Raw genomic sequence first — 17,409 nt, forward strand, 5'->3', positions numbered from 1 at the left:
ATATAAATGTATGGATATATAGATGTGCATGGAACACATATATTTATTGAGGTGGGACATTTAAGATTGTCATTATAAGTGTCAATACATTTTTGGTATTTTATTATTATATTCTTAGGCCATTATTTTATAAATCAAGATTAATTAAAAATAATCTTTATGATTATCAGAACTCCATTAGAATATACACTCAAAGGAAGATATTTAACACTAATATTCTTATTGTTTTGTATTTTTACTACTGCTTAAAAAGTTGATAAGTGTAAAAATAATATCAAAAGTCCCAAGGGATTTTTACTGTTTTCAGAGCCTCCTGAGACATTTAGTGTGAAGATCCAATCAGGTGTAGACACTCAAGTCTAGAGAATCCTTAAAGGGCACAGAAATGCTATGCAGAGGAGGAACTGATTGTTGTAGAACTCCGATGCTCACTCAGCCATGCCCATGAGTCTGGTCTTTGCCAACATTGAGGTGAGTGTGGATGATTAACAAAAACTAGTATTTTTCCCAAATGTAAATAAAGCTTGTAGTACAAGAAATACAAATGTTTGAGATGTGGTAGATTGAAGACTCTGTATTTCTTGATTTAAGCTAGAATAAATAAACATTTGTTTGGGGATTAAGGAAAAAAGCAGTGTGCCCTTAATTGTAAAATAAATTTTATTTTTTAATATTTTCTGTTCACATTTTAAACTACATCATAATTTAATGAAGATAGAGAAGTCTAGGCAACAGTAGACTCCAACAACAGGAAACAAAGAGGTTTTTCCTGAATTAATGGATACCTATATTCAGAAAAGCTTTTAATGGAAATAGTCTTGGTGGACAAGTAACTGAAGACTAGACTTGAACCCTAGAAGGCACTGAGAAAATTTCTGGAAGGGGCGTCCCACCAAAAAAAGGAAGAAAGAAAGAAATCTTTCCATATAATTCTGTCTCTGTGAACAAGCCCAGCAATAGGACTGTGGCTATCTCACAGACAGGCTCTCTCTGTGTAGAGACCTCCCTTAGCTAAAGACTGACTTTCTGCAACCTTTTACATCTGCTCTGTCTCTTTATGAAGGTATTATTATTATTATTATTAAGAATTATCTTTCTCCTATGTCATCATGATTTGTTTAAGGTAGTTATGCTCATTTTAGGCAGTTATATTTCAGAATTAGAATAAGTTAGGACAACAGATATAGATCAATGGCTTCAATGTCAAAATCACCTGGATTTGAATCATGGTTCTCCCAGTTTTCAGTATTTGTGGACTTAGGCATGTCATTTACTCACCCTGAACTTATATTTCCTCATATATAAAACAAGGATAATAATTTATGTTCACAGCATTGTTGTAACTTTGAATACAGGATTCAACTCCCATAAAATATTAGCTCTGTGAGTGGAAAAGGTTTTGTCTGTTTGGTTCACTAATGCATCCCTAGAAACCAGAATGACACCTGGCATGTAAACGGCAATTAATGAACACCTGTTAAATAAATATGCTTTAGCACATAGTGTGGTAATTACCTGTTATAATACATAACATACATTGGTTACTTACTAGATGCCATGTACCACATGAAGGATTCTCACTAAGCCATTCTAACACCTCTATATGTACTATAATCACTCTCCCATCCCCTTTAAAAGTAATGAAAATTGTAAAAAGAAAGGTTGAGACTTAAGTCCATCCAGCTAGTTAGTATTGGAAACTCAAAGAGTCTGAGTGTCCATGTCTCTATAAGTAAACCTGCAATAAAGCTCTGCTCTCAAATTTTCAGAGAATAGGCACTCATATATTTACTTTTCCTTCTTTTGAATATATTCTGCTAGCAGTATTCATATGCACTTTTGAGAAAGAACTAGCAGGAAGGGTGTAAAGAGAAATTATTTACTAAGCAGAGGGGAAAAAAACTGACAGTTTACCTGTTTGCTTATCATTTGAGTGTGGATAAATCATTTAGTTATATGATGTTGATGCATGGAAGAGGCTGAGAGCTTTCCATGATGAATGATCAGTTTTGGTTTCCAAGCCAACCATGCAGAGACTCAGGTTCTTCCTCCGCTGATACCCTAATAGTCAAGTCTTTTCTTTTTGTCTAGTGGTTCTAATGCCCTCTGGCTACCTTAGAAAGAGGTAGGCATTAGAGGTGGCATCTCATGCATACGAGTTCTCATTGCAGAAGTTGATTTGAAGTTGATCCACATGCTTAGTTACCTACACTAGCAGGAGCCTTTCAGGGATCTAACTGGACAAGATGCCCTGGATTTCAACACAGGGTTAAGACATTTATAATATTTTCTGCCTAAAACATGAGAATATATTTTTGTCTCTTTATGCAGGCATTCCAGGAGTCCAGGGACCCAAGGATCTGTGACTCACTGTGGATTCTTGGCTTTTCACAGGAAAGAATTCAAACACAAGCCAACAGGGGGTTGAAAGTGAGAATAAGTTTATTAGTGAAGAAGTGAAGCAGACAGTGAAATATACCACAGAGAGAGCAGTCCCAGAGTTTACCAGAATTTGCTTCCTTTACTGAGGTTCATCTAATTGGGGTAAGGTATTAAATAACAGGGAAGTCTATTCAGATGTTCCCAAGAAAAGGGTGGAGATTCCTCAGAAGAGCTCTGTGAGCCACTCTGTGTCTTTTTATGGGCTTTCCATTTCTCCTGAGTGCTTTGGAAGTGTGTCATTTAGCATGCTGATGTGTTATAATGAATGTTTAATGAGGCTAGGGGTTATTGTTAGGTGAAATTAGTCATCATGTTGGATCAAACTGGTCTCTACCAGTTTTAAGCCATAAATCCAGTGAGGTGTGGTCTTTCTTCTTGATAGTCTTTGCAGGTTTTATTGACTGCAGTTATTCTGCAACACACCCTATCTCATCTTGGAGATCCTAGAAACTAATATTTGCTTTCTAAAGTTCATTTACCAATCACCCAATGTAACTGCAATTATCAAACTCTCATGCTACCTTTCCAATCTTAAAGTGCACAATGGCATTTGAATTACAGCAGTGTTGAATTACATCATTTGAATTTCCTTAATATATTAATCAAGGTAAGTTTGATCACATGGGATGCTTTATACTGAGGTAGGAAATGATAGTAATAGTATTGTAATAACAATAGTAGTATTGCTGCCAATAGTTATTGAGTATTCACTATGTACTACACAGTTTTAACACATTACATAAACCGTCAATAAAACATTCTGAGCTTGTACAATTATCACCCCCCATTTTAGACTGAGAAAACTGAGGCATAAAATGGCTAAACAACTTGCCACTATCATATACTAGGCATGGGATACAAACCTTGACAATGTGACTTCAAGGAAATTTAATCACTTATCATTCAACATATAATTGGGATATTTGTTTGTTTTTTTTACATTTGGTTTCCAAACCCTTTACTCATTTGAATCATTTCCTTGTCCAGGAAACTAACACTTTTAAAGAAAGTAAAATGCCCTTCTGTTGTCAGCCATTATGTATGGAGCCAACAGCTCCAGCCTGACCCCTAAATTCTTTGTCTTGAATGGTGTTCCCGGGCTGGAAAATGCACACATCTGGATCTCCCTGCCATTCTGCTTCATGTACATTCTTGCTGTCCTGGGAAACTGTGGGCTCATCTACCTCATCAGCCATGAGGAGGCCCTGCATCGGCCCATGTACTACTTCCTGGCCCTGCTTTCTTTCACAGATGTCACCTTGTGTACCACCACTGTCCCCAATATGCTGTGCATATTTTGGTTCAACCTCAAGGAGATTGATTTTAATGCCTGTTTGGCCCAGATGTTTTTTGTCCACACGTTGACCGCAACGGAGTCTGGGGTGCTCATGCTCATGGCCCTGGACCGTTATGTGGCCATCTGCTACCCTTTGCGTTACTCCACCATCTTCACCAATGCTGTCATTGCGAAGGCTGGTCTTGCCACCTTTCTAAGGAGTGTGACATTTATCATCCCATTCACATTTCTCACCAAGCGTCTGCCCTATTGCCATGGCAACTTCATTCCTCACACATACTGTGACCACATGTCTGTTGCCAAGGTGTCCTGTGGCAATTTCAAGATCAATGCTATTTATGGTCTGATGGTTGCTCTCCTTATTTGTGTGTTTGACATATGCTGTATTTCCGTGTCTTACACTATGATCTTGCGAGCTGTCGTGAGCCTGTCATCCGCAGATGCTCGTCATAAAGCCTTCAGCACCTGTACATCTCATATCTGTGCCATTGTGATCACCTATGTCCCAGCTTTTTTCACTTTTTTCACCCACCGTTTTGGAGGACACCATATCCCACAACACATACACATCATTGTGGCCAACCTTTACCTGCTATTACCCCCTACAATGAACCCAATTGTTTATGGAGTCAAAACCAAACAGATTCGGGAAGGTGTAATCAAATTTTTACTTGGCGACAAGGTTGTCCTAAATCAAGACAAATAAATTATAAAATAAACATGTAGCTGGGTGGTTGGTGGTTAAAAAAATAAGGAAGAAGAAGTGGAGGATAAATTTCTATAAGACATGAAAAAGTGGTATTGAAAACATGAGTCCTTTAATGCAAGATTTTCTGAAGCATTTGCAAGTATATACAATGAAATGTTTCTTTTGTGTAAAAATCTGCCAAAGAAGAGAGTGTAGAAGAAAGAAAGAACATATCTATTCCTCATAGATTTAATGTTTTATAAAAGGGTTTATGGACTCATATGTTCATTGAAAACAGACTGTTAAGAAAATGAGGGTTAGGAGCCTGGTGTCAGTGCATGCACTGTGTAAGAAGAGGCTGTGGCGGTATGGAGCAAGCATTCCCTCACCATAAAGGACAAATTCTTCAATTCAAGCATTCAAGCATGCTATTGCCATGGGATGGCATGGGCCCAGTGTTGCAAAATGTTTCAGTATCTTCTAAGACAAGCTAGATTTAGAGGTTTCATGAAATCTCCCAATTTTAATTATTGGCTAAATGTTTTTTGGAATACTCTACATTTCATTCAAGGCATGTCTGAGTTTGGTTTTTCCCATTTCATTAGGTTGGGACCTTTATGATTTTATATCTAAAATGTATCACTATAATATTACCAGTCAGGCAGGCAAAATAATTGATTAATTTATTGGTATGGTTTATAATTTAATCACTCATTTACTCATTCATTCATTTCTGAGATATTTATTTAGGTTATATTACTGATCATACCTTGAGAGAGAGAGAGAGAAAAAGAGAGAGAGAAATGATACAATCCCTGGCCTCAGGTAGCTCAGATTCTGGACTCTGGCCAGGGACACACAAAAGGAAACATAAATGAAAGAAAGAGGAGGGATGATGAAAAATGGATGCAGTATGAAGGGAGCAGACAAAAGTAGATAAGCACCGGTAAGAGAATCATTTAAAATAGCCAGGAGGCTGTTAAGGAAGCGGGGCCTGTGCACATCTTGTGCCTCAGTTCTCAGAGCTGCTATTAAGTTACTAACTCAACTCAAGGACCAACCATAAACATCCTGGATCCTTAAACATTCTGGAGCAACAATTGTTGCATGGACATATATGAACTTCTTTCCTTGTAGTTTTTACCTTCCTCATTTGTATATTGGGACTAACCAATTCCTGGTAACCAAACCAGCAATCTTTCATTTGCATGAAAAACATTATATTTTGTGGTTTTCACCTTTTTAAACCTAGCCTTTCCTTGTTTTATCCAAAGCAAAGTTTGGGTTGCTACTTGAATCTGCATCTTGGATTTAAGCCCTTTAAGATCCCAAATAAACTTTTAATTTGTTTTACAGCCTCAGATCTTTATTGGTTAGCCCATACTACCAAATTTTTTTCTTTATTTTTTTACTCTTTGTGCTTTTTGTATTTATTTCTTTTTATTTAATTGTTTTATTGTTGTTCAAGCAGAAAGAAAGAAGGAGCACTTCTTTGCAACAGCATGGATGGAACTGGAGAGCATAATGCTAAATGAAATAAGCCAGGTGGTGAAAGACAAATACCATATGGTCTCACCTTTAAGTGGAACCTAATCAACCACACTACCGACATTTTTTATGTCCGTTTGGAAGCTTAAAAATTATTTCTATGAGGAATTTCTAGGTCATGGGACATTGTTTCTGTATTAAGAGAGGTTAAGAGAGGTGATATCACCAATTTATATTCCAATGAGTAAAGTAAAAGATCAACTTGTTCCCTACAACCACTAAATAATGTTTCAATAAGTTTTCAAGTATTTTGTCATTTAGAGAGGTAAACCAATATAACTTTGTAATTTACATATTATCTGATTTTGAATTAAATTAACCATACTTCTTCTACATGCTTATAATTGATTCAGTTTTATGTGCACTAGCTATGTATAATCTTTGCTGATATTTTATTAGACATTAACAATGATTTGTTAGATCTCTTTACTTATTTAGGTATTTTTTCCTTTACCCTGGTATGAGTCACATCCTCCTATGCCCTTGAATCTCTCTCGATGTTGTTTATGGCTATTTTTGTCAAAAGGAATTTTTTAAAAGAGTCAAATGTATCGATCTTTTCTTTAATGACTACTAAGTTTTGTCTCAAGTTTATAAAGTATTTGCTCATCTGAAATGATTAGAATAAAAATATGTTCCTGTATTTTCTTCTATACTGTTTCTTTCATTTCAATCTTTACTTTGTAAAATAAATAAAATATAACACATTTGCAAAATATTACATAAAGCTCAATAAACTGTTGACATTCATGTGACCACAGCGTAGGCCAAGAAGTAGAATATTGCCAGCCCCCAGAAGCCACTCTTCTGGCTGTTCTACTCACTACTCTTTTGGCCATGCCCCCTGCAAATAGTAACCACTATATTATTTTGTGTATGTGAATACATCCTTGCTCTTCTATGTGCTTATCATGCATCCCTAAATGTTATAATTTAGCTTGATGTATTCTTTTATCTATTCTTATATAAATGGAATCATATGATATATATTCTCTTGGGCCTGGCTTCTGTTGTTGAACCTAAGAATAATCCATATTGCTGTACATATCTGTGGTTCAACCATATTTATTGCTGCATAGAAATCTATTATGTGAATATCCTACACATTTTTAATCTGTTCTATCATTAAGGGACATTTAGTTCCTTCCAGGTTTATGTCATTGTGAATAATATTCTTACACATATTTTTTATGCCCATATACATGTAATTCCCCTGGTCCAGACTGATCTAGCTACAGTTATTGCTGAATATCTAACAACTCAAAAGCAAAGGCCAGTACTAGAAATTCTGACATGACACCATTTCTTTAGGGGAAGTGGCCAGCCAATTGCTGGTAGACTTCATCCTGGTGTGAGTAGTAGTAGGAGTGGTGTTTCTTTATGTGACTGGATATTAATGTCAAACAAATTTGTCTACAATACACTCAAAGAAGCATTACCTGTGGCTTACATATAATACTATGCTGAGAACAAATAACTCATTTTTTAAATAAATAGTTGTGAGGGGTGGGCTGTTTGGAGGAAAGCAAAAGGGGAAAATTTGGGACAACTGTAATAGAACAATGAAATATTTAAATAAACAAACAAACAATAATAGTTATAACTATGTGGTCATACTTGTGAGATTCATGGAGTTTGCTATGTACTCCATCACCCAAAAAGAAATGGTCTTGGAAAATAATAAGAAAACTTATGCAAGATAAGTAATGCTGCCAGCTGGGAAAATACTTGCAAATGGGAGGTGTTATACTACATGATCTGTTGCATGCTTTAATAAGACAATTCATGGTGCCATCTCCTCACTAGCCAATTATTTAGTCCTACTAGGGATGGGACTAGAAGTAAACCCTCTCACTATTATTACATGCCACAACTAAGAGGATTCAGAGCAGGCCACCCCAGCATGTCCTTGGTATGTAGATTATTTCAGTTGAAGACTGTCAAACTCAGCAGAACTCAGGCAGAACTTTTAACATCTTTCTTAACTAACAGAATTTAGATAGAGGACCTGTACCAAGAACAGACTTATCACCAAAAATAACTTTTTAAATATAAAAGATCTATCTTCATGGCATAGCAAACATTTGTTTACCTAACATTTGTTCTTCTCAACTTCCTGTGGATTATCTTCCTCCCCTTTGAAACTCCAGGCCCCTATTCCCTATTGCTTTCTCCTTAGCCCAGAATGATATATAAGCCTCAGTTACCTAACTGCTGAGGAATCTCTCATGTCTTTGTGGGGTTCTCATATGTACAAAATTAAACTAGTTTTTCTCCTGCTAATCTGTTTTATGTTAATTACTAGGCCAGCCAAAAAACCTGAAAGGAAGGAAAACTTTTTCCTCCCAACATAACTAACTTCCACAATACTTTTTCCTATCTTCATAGTTAGGCAGTTTGGAGACCCCAGTTCCCAAGAGAGACTCATTTCTAATAGAAAACACAGATGTAATCCTATTTAATTAAAATCTGAGGTTTCCCCCCAAACATTATGAATACCTCATGCCATTTTCTCAACTAAGATGGTTATCCTGATTTTCAAGGGGAAATTGTGTTGCTTTCACATAATTAATGTGATTGAAAGATGAAGTTAATTTATGACTGGGCTGGAAAACTTACATATTTATCTCTGGAGATACTGGATATATAGTTTGATTTATGGACAAGATAAGGGAAGTAGAGTTAACTGGGTGTCACTGCAAGTCTGAAATTGCCCTGGTGACCCACAAATACAGTTTGCAACAGGTTCCACAGGTTAATAGACACTTTTTGGAAGTAGAAATTTAAATGACCAGGAAATAAATAACAGGTTTTTAAACTTCATTAATAATGGAAATGCAAATTAATTTCACTGTCATATCATGGCAAATCTATAATTGTGCTAAAAAATCTTTCAATATGGACAGTTAGTGAGAAGACAGAACAATGAAAACTTCCATACCCTTAAGTGAAGGGTGTAGATTGGTATCCTCCTCTGTGGAAAATATTTTGAAATTTTCCACTAAGTTTAAAAATAAACATGACAGTGATTATACCCTCAGGAATGCATCCTAATGAAATTTGTGATTCTGTCTATGAGGCTCTGGCTCCGCTACAGAAGACCGCATGCAGATGGCAACATAGTGACCTGTACAGCAATTTCTAAGCCAGTGAGTATATTGATGAAGATCATTGGTGAGGCAACCCTCAAAACTGATCACCCTCAAACTGAACTAGAATATTTCCAAACTCCCAGGAATATTGGATGTGACAAACAAAGTCAATAGTGGCTACCATTATAGGGAAGTAGAACACATGCTGGTGGAACTTGGCTCAACCTGGATCATATACAGAATGAGAATGCTCCATAAAGACAATCAATATACAGAACATAAAGGAAAGTCAATTCAAATGTACATTGTTTCCAACTCTAGAGCTCCTACCAAGCAAAAAAAGGGAGAAAAGTTATGAAGCTGGGTGTTATTGAAAAAATACATTAGCTTTCCTCTTCTGGGATCAGGTTGGGGGGGAAATAAATGACAAAGATTAATAATCAAATAAAACAATCATTATGAGTTAGGAATCAGCTAAAAATTAAGAAGATTATATGTCAATTTAAATGGTTTGGACTTATTCAATTTTAACAAATAATTATTGAACACCTACACATCTAAGAAACAAAACAGAAATGAGGACAACTTGAAGTTAGTAATATTTCAGTGGTCCAGGCGAGAAGTTTGGGGCTTAAAACATGAAAAAAATAAAAGAGATCACAAGAAACATTTTTAAAGGTTGAAATAAATATGGTTTCTTATTTGAATGTATGAGATGTTATATTTAGAAAATAGTTAAATTTGTCAATTTTTAATTTTGTCATTTTTGATCCAAAATTAGCCCCATTTTTCCTCTTTTTGTTTAATTAAAATTTCACTCTTTTATCTTCATAGACTTTGGATTTTAACTGGGTTATATGAGTAAAAGTTTTATTTTTTATTACCTCCTCCAACATTTCAAACAGATATTACCCAAAGGGGAGGAATTCATTGGCTCTTTATGCCTTGAAGGACAAAATTAACTGTACTTGTTTTAAATGAATTTTCTCACTGTTTAACATTACAATAGAGATTTCTCTCCTTGTGATGCTTGAAGGATTTCATTATAATTTTGTAAGATTTCCTCTGGATTCCTTAGGATGCAGTAAGCAATTCCAGTCTATTGAACATAATCACTCTTACAGTAATGATTTCTCAGTTTTAATTTTTTGTAAGGTTGAGGATGAGTATATTCACTACCACCTCCTTAGGAAAGACATAGTGAATAAAAAAATTAAAATAAACATAGAAGACAGGAATATAGACATCAAACTTATGGAAAAGGAGTAGCTTTTTGTGGGAAGTATAATGGGCAAGATCATTTTAATCTCTCTGTTCCTGTCAAGTCTGTTTATCCTCTCAAGTTTATGGTGTATTAAAGTGGGATTGGATTTCTTATACTTTGAAGCTGCCCTGGGACATACCAAATAAAATGAGACACTATTGGGCTTAATTCATATTAAGAGGAGGGAAATGCCTGCATATATAAAGTATGCCCTAAAAATTTTGCCCTTCAGGTAAAGAAAAAAGATGTATTTGAGCAGGTGTCCTTTACTCTACAAAGAGGATTCAAATGACACCTTATCATTGTGCTTTTGCTACACAGGCTGAATTCCTCTATTCCTGCTTCCAAAGCTCCAATTCATTCCAGCAAGAGTTTGAAGGTCAGAGGTTTAGCTCTTGGCTACCTGAGGCCAGGTGCCTTGCTCCCAAAGCATTCCATGAACAATAGTGGCTGCCTTGGCCATGACTCATGACTTCTCTCTTGATCACACTGCTGCCAGCTTCTTTTTTGAGTTTGTTCTAAAATTGAAATCCTTACAGGGGATTGTCCATGCTTGTGCTTCAATTTTCCTTTCAATTCCTTTCTAACAAGATAATGATCAGTGTGAAATTAGGAGATGTGGTGAAAAAGCTGTGATAAAGAACTGCCAAGAAGATAGTAAGACTACATACCCCACCACCACCATCAGATTAATGGCTTAAAACCAGATGAAATAAATTTGATCCATTATGGTTACTAATTTCACTTAAATATATCCCCTAGCCTCATTATATTCTTATTATAATATATTAACATGCTCAATGACACACCCCATGCAGCCCTGATTAGAAACAGAAGCCCATATAAGGACACAAAAAGGCCAAAAGAGCCTTTAAGTCCTTGGTCCAATATAACTTTATAAAAGTATTGTCCCAATTGAGTCCTTTTCTTTTTTCTTTTCTTTTGTTTTGTTTTCTTTTCTTTTCTCTTCTGTTCTCTTCTCTTCTTTTCTTTTCTTTTCAACAATGATATTTAGAACACAATTTGATTTTATTTGGATGAATCAATTTTAATGGTTTACTTATTTGGTTTTTATGGCATAATTTTAAAAAATGATTTATTCTCATTCCCTGAAAACTGAGTGGCTGGAATGGGTGAGTGGTCAAGACTGTCACATGACACATTGTTGTAGCAGCAACATTTGGAGCCTAGTCCCTTAATCACTTTAATCATGATTCCTCCAAATAATGAACATGAGGTGGTGGAATATATTAGAAACCAATATTCTAGCCCATCTTATTGTCTTGGATACCAGTCTCTGCTTACTCCAGGGAAGGGTTGGGTGATTTCAAATAAAGTCCAAAAGCCCAACAGTCAGGGCTCTTCTCATAGAGGCTGACATCTAGCCTCACAAAATATCTGTAAACAACCCCAGAATAAAATTGACAAAAAAAGAGTCTGCACTGCTGCTGCTATGTCTTTCTTTGTAAGTGTCTTCCAATACATTTTCTTGCTAAAGGCCTTGTCAGTATGCTGTCTGGCACAATTTGTTCAATGAGCTAAGCATCTGACAAACAAAACAAAACAAAACAAAACAAAACAAAACAAAAACAGAAAAAAAGGTATAATTTTGATTTATTTACACCAGATGGCTATTGTTACATTGGCTGTTGTCATTTGTAAATTTGACAGTGTAAGGGAAAAGAGGTCAGTGACACTGACTAAATAGTCAGGTATTCATGTTTTAAAAATTCTTGTGACACGCCAGTTGAAAATCACTGTTCTGTGCTCTGGCGAAGTGAAACATACAAGTGAATTCCTTGACTCATCGTGAGTTTGAGAGGCACACTCTTAGCACACTGTGGCTGGAATGATATCCACCCTCATTAAATGGAAACATGGACAGAGAGGCTCACAGTGTCTGATACATGTGACCACTTGATTGTGATATCACATCTTCTTTCCCCATCATGAAGCTGATGAGTTCAGTGAACTCACTTGGCCAAGCTTCCCTGATCAAGGAGACAAATATGATGAAATGTACTGTGTTATGACAAAGACACTGGGATGTAGGGGCTTTCCCATGATTGCTAAGGGGTTTGTTGTTCATGCACCAATCAGTTCACAGCAAATAGAGGATATTAAAGGAGACTATGAACCATCTGGAAGATGAGGACAATGAATATTACAATATTGTACTCTATCCTTTTGAGATTAGAATTGTTAAGTAGTTATTCTGCTGATGTGGCCCCAAGTGAATCACAGGCCAAGGGTCCCCCTGGGACCTTAGAGTTAGGACTTGAATGACAAATCAGAGATAGAGATACTGACTTCCAACACAGACTCCACTGCATACCAATGAAAGCATTGGAAAGATAAATAATTGCCATTAGGATACCCAAACCTTTTGTAATTGTCATTTCATGCCTTCTATCTTCCACAGGTCTGGGAGCAGCTGTCACAAAGACAGCATGCCCCTACAGATGTAGGGGCAAATTGTGTGCCCCTAGTGACTGCGACCCCTGAAGAATTAAATGAACCATTTTTGTAGTGATACAAACACTCTGAATAAAGTTGTTCCTTATAAAATTCATCTTGGCAGTGTTTACAAGTACATTCTTCCCCTATGAGCAGTATCATCTTCAAAAGTATCAAATCTCAGCCTTTTATGTTTAAATGGCCTGGGTTTCTGATGAAACTGAGTGTAACAAATAGAGATTATTCCTTGGGAATAAGTGGTTAGACTGATAAGTAAGGGTTAAGCTTTCAGCACTCCTGCAGGTTGGTCACTCAGAGGGGCAGTTGGTTTCCTGTAGAACACCATGAAAACAGGATATAGATGGCTTATAAATTAAATACTGGAAGAATGTTGAGAAAGTGATCATGTTAACAGTTGATCATGTCATATATGGTAGTAAATTATTTAGTTCTCTGCTATTTCTTCCCCTTTTCTTATTCTCCCATTTCCCACTGACTTCTCAAATTTTTATGTTGCCTTTATTAACCTGTATCCACTTATGTAAGCAAGGACTTCTAGCCTCTTTACATCAACTATTCTATTGCCCTACTTGAATTAGTCTGCTCATCAGAGGTGTAGCCTCAACCCTTGGGACCTAATATATGTTGGTCAGAAGAAAAGGACATTGAGCTTGGACAGCATGAGGAGAAATGTCTAATCTCAGAATTCTGACATGGTGTTGGATCCCAGGGAAAGAAATACTGGATCTCTGTGTATGAGTCCAAAATGTAATGTGTAATGACCTAAAAATCTGCTACTGCTCCAGTCTCCACGAAATTCCACTAATCAGCACAATTCTAGAATATTTGGCATGTGAACTGTCTGGCCATTTTCCCTTACTTAATCCAGAGTAGGAATATCTCAGAAGGCCTTAGAGTCTATCCACACACTGCTATTCCAGACCGCTTTTACATGCCATAGCATTAGCATTATTTTTACACTCATTATTTCTTCAGTATATACGATGCATTTCCAATTATATTATCTTGCTTCTGTTACTATAAATCAAAGCCAACAACTTTTAAGAATTTAATGCCGCTAAACCAAAGGTGAAACTCGGGGATGGAGTCTGTGGGGATGGTCAGAGTGGAGGCTAATAATGGAAGGTGGTAGCTATAGATTTTATGGTTCAGAAATACAGTCACAGGGGGATTCACTATTTTCTTTCAGGAAGAAGAACCTTGCAAACCCTAGAGTTTAATGGTCCTGTGGGAGATGGTCTGGGGGGGGTGGTGTGAAAGCCCATTGCAGCATAACTATAAAAGTTCCTTTGTAGGCATGACAAAATGAAATAAGGAGAGATATTGCTGTAGCCTAAACCTAAGCAAATCATGGGCATGGATAACACAGGTGATGCTACTCAAGGCTGAGCTGTGGAAGTGAGACACCAGACATGAGAAATAAATGACAAACAAGAAACCCCTGAAACAGAAGCTGTGAGAAACACAGGAGTACAAAGTAGGTGTTGTTTGAATATCTCTGGTAGAGTAAAATTGTCCTAATCTCCCTGTAATCTCAAAATTTTTGAAGTATAGATGAAACAGAGTTTTTTTTTTAAAGTACATTTTCTTTCCACCTAGAATTTTTAGAATAATTGCTATAGAAATTTCAACAGAAAATTTGAGAGAGCCCTTGGAAATAAGTTTGTCCTTGGTCTGTCCATCTTACCTGAGTCTCATTTAGCTAAGGGAACCTCTAATTCCAACTTACCCCTAATTCCAATTTACCACACTAGCCAAATATCATGGAAGAAGAAAAATGAGGAACAGTTTGATTTTCCTTTTTTACTCCTCTTCACAAACCTGCTTTCTCTTCCTCCAGAAAGAGGGTTACTAACTTTCCTAAAGCCCTTGTTTCACAGTTTATTTAAGAAGAGAAACTTTAACCACTTTTGTTCATGCTCCAGAGGGCTAAAGAAATATTTCTTCTAGAATTCAAATTGAAGTGCCAACCCATGTCTTAAGGATATTTAGCGTTCATTATTAACTTACATTAAATCATCCCCATGTTGCATTTATGTATCTGCTTAGATGTCACTTTGTTAGCACTTGTATCTCCTATCACTATATCTATACTTATGTATCTACACACATATATACTGTATACATATTTTAAACAATATGTAATATTACAAAGTCAGAGATTTTTGTCTGATTTCCTTGTTATACTTAGCATAATTGTTAATATTTTTGAATGTCTAAATGAATCCATACTTTGAAGGATGGCATATAATCTTCATAATGTTCTGCTGATTATTGCTCCAAATTTATTGTATTCTTTTAACTTAGTTTGGCTTTTTAAATTGTTTGACAATTTGTTTGTTTTTCTATCTGATTCCAAAAGAACAGAGAAGGAATGCCCCCATCAAATGACACCAAGTTAGACCCCTCCTCTTTCCTCCTGCTGGGAGTTCCAGGCCTGGAAGAGATGCACATTTGGATCGGGTTTCCCTTTTGTTCTGTGTACTTGATTGCCCTTTCAGGAAATGTCACTATCCTGTTTGTGATCAAGAATGAACACAGTCTTCATCAGCCCATGTTTTATTTCCTGGCTATGTTAGCTTCCATTGATCTGGGCCTGTCCACATCTACTATCCCCAAGATGTTGGGCATATTCTGGTTTAGTTTAAAAGAGATTAGCTTTGGGGGTTGTGTCACCCAGATGTTCTTCATCCATATATTCACTGCTATGGAGACTGTAGTGTTGGTTGCCATGGCCTTTGATCTCTATGTTGCCATCTGCAACCCTCTGCAGTACAGTCTGATTCTCAGTAACAGAACTATTGGCCTCATCTTTGTGGTGGTGTTTGGTGTCAATTTCATTTTGGTTATCCCTCTGGTGTTTCTCATCTTGAGGCTTCCCTTCTGTGGACATCATATCATCCCTCACACATATTGTGAGCACGTGGGAATTGCTCAGCTGGCCTGTGCCAATATAAAAGTAAACATGATATTTGGATTAATTCTTATATCAATGGTATTTATTGATGTGGTTCTGATTGTCATTTCCTATGTGAGAATACTCCGAGCTTTCTTCCGCCTTCCTTCTCGTGATGCCAGACTCAAGGCATTTAATACATGTGGCTCCCATATCTGTGTTATTCTGGCCTTCTTCACTCCAGCTGTTTTCTCCTTCACGACCCACTGGTTTGGCAGCAATGTCCCCATATACATTCACATTCTCCTGGCCAATTTATATGTTGTTGTTCCACCAGCCCTTAATCCTGTCATCTATGGAGTGAGGACTAAACAGATTAGAGTGTGGGTTTCAAGTATCTTTTTGAAAAAAAGTAGACATAAACTGTCTCAGAGATATTCATTTTAAAGCAGGGAAAAGACAATGTCTTTCTCAATTACAGAATCTTGCCACAAAAAAAGACTCTGCCCTTAGTATTATTTTATTTACAATTTCCCTAGATAGCCCATCTGGAACATATAATGTGATTAATATCGAAACAATCACTGTGAAAACTTATGGGATACCTAAAAGTTTTGAACAATGTAATTATAAGATTTTATCATGATTACTTTCTTATATACCCCTTGTAGAGCAGATTTTACAGATAGGATTGTATGAAATAAAATCCTTCTTTTTATTTGCAGAAAGTTAATTCTACTGGTCACATTACCAAATTTATACACATCCCTACATCAAGGACTATAGTTTTTTAATACTTGCAACAGATTCATCCATTCCTTTCTTACTTGCTTAGTTACTTTTATCCACAATGTTATTGATACTTCATTACACAGCAAGTGTGTCATGTAAATATAAATATAAAAATGTACGTGACATTTTAATGGTTCTATAAAAAGAATTTGGAGAAATTTTGCATGAAATTTTTCCAGAGTCTTCATGTAAATGCAAATCTCCCCATAAGAAACTTACTGTTCAAAGTGAACTGGTCTGTCTGTAATTGTGTATCTATGCAATACTGCAAAACACGGGTAAACAGCAATCTATTAGGTATTAATCAATTTATCTCTATCTTTATTGAAGGGAAGAAATAAAGAGAAAGGGGGAGAGAAAGAGAGAGAGATAGAAAAAGAGAAATTTCATAGAAGCATCAATAGGGTAGGAAAATTAGGTTGCTCAAGAATGAACACCCCTAAGTGGGTGAAATCCTACATATGTTAATTACATTTTCAAAGGTCAAATTTAATGCTATAGATAGTAATTATTCTCAGATTCACAGACTCATCATTTATTACGCATCTTGTAATGTCAAGCCCTTTCAACTTGTATTTCCTCTTTGTGGCTTATTAGATGAGCCTTTGTATTTTACCCATGTTTTGCAGTTTTTGACCAATGAAATACATTTAGTTCATGTTTACCTAATGGTATGTTGTTAAAATAGTAAATGCTTGATAATTAACTTTTTACTTAAAAATATTATCTTCCAAAGAGGACATCAGTTGGCTAGCAGGTACATGAAAAGGTGCTCAGTATCATTAATCATCAGGGAAATGTTAATGAAAACCACAATAAGATATTACCTCACACCAATTAGAATGGCTATTATAAAGAAAAAGAAAGAAAAAGAGAGAGAAAGAAATAACAAATATAGATAAGGATGGGGAA

General features: G+C 36.1%; 2 protein-coding genes across 2 annotated transcripts; both read left to right on the forward strand.

Moving 5' to 3' along the window:
• The first annotated feature begins 394 nt into the window (after window positions 1-394).
• LOC114500418 (olfactory receptor 52N2) lies at window positions 395-4,637 on the forward strand. The gene is made up of 2 exons (XM_028517117.2): window positions 395-471; window positions 3,430-4,637. The coding sequence occupies exon 2, from the start codon at window positions 3,480-3,482 to the stop codon at window positions 4,443-4,445; it is 966 nt and encodes a 321-aa protein (XP_028372918.1). The 5' UTR covers window positions 395-471; window positions 3,430-3,479; the 3' UTR covers window positions 4,446-4,637.
• A 10,531-nt stretch (window positions 4,638-15,168) lies between these two features.
• Window positions 15,169-16,152, forward strand: LOC114498926 (olfactory receptor 52E4-like). Its single transcript, XM_028514925.2, has one exon. It carries the CDS (start codon window positions 15,184-15,186, stop codon window positions 16,150-16,152), a length of 969 nt encoding a protein of 322 aa, XP_028370726.1. The 5' UTR covers window positions 15,169-15,183.
• The last annotated feature ends 1,257 nt before the right edge of the window (window positions 16,153-17,409 follow it).

This window comes from Phyllostomus discolor, chromosome 6 (genome assembly GCF_004126475.2).
Source record: "Phyllostomus discolor isolate MPI-MPIP mPhyDis1 chromosome 6, mPhyDis1.pri.v3, whole genome shotgun sequence".
In the NCBI taxonomy this organism is placed as follows: Eukaryota; Metazoa; Chordata; class Mammalia; order Chiroptera; family Phyllostomidae; genus Phyllostomus; species Phyllostomus discolor.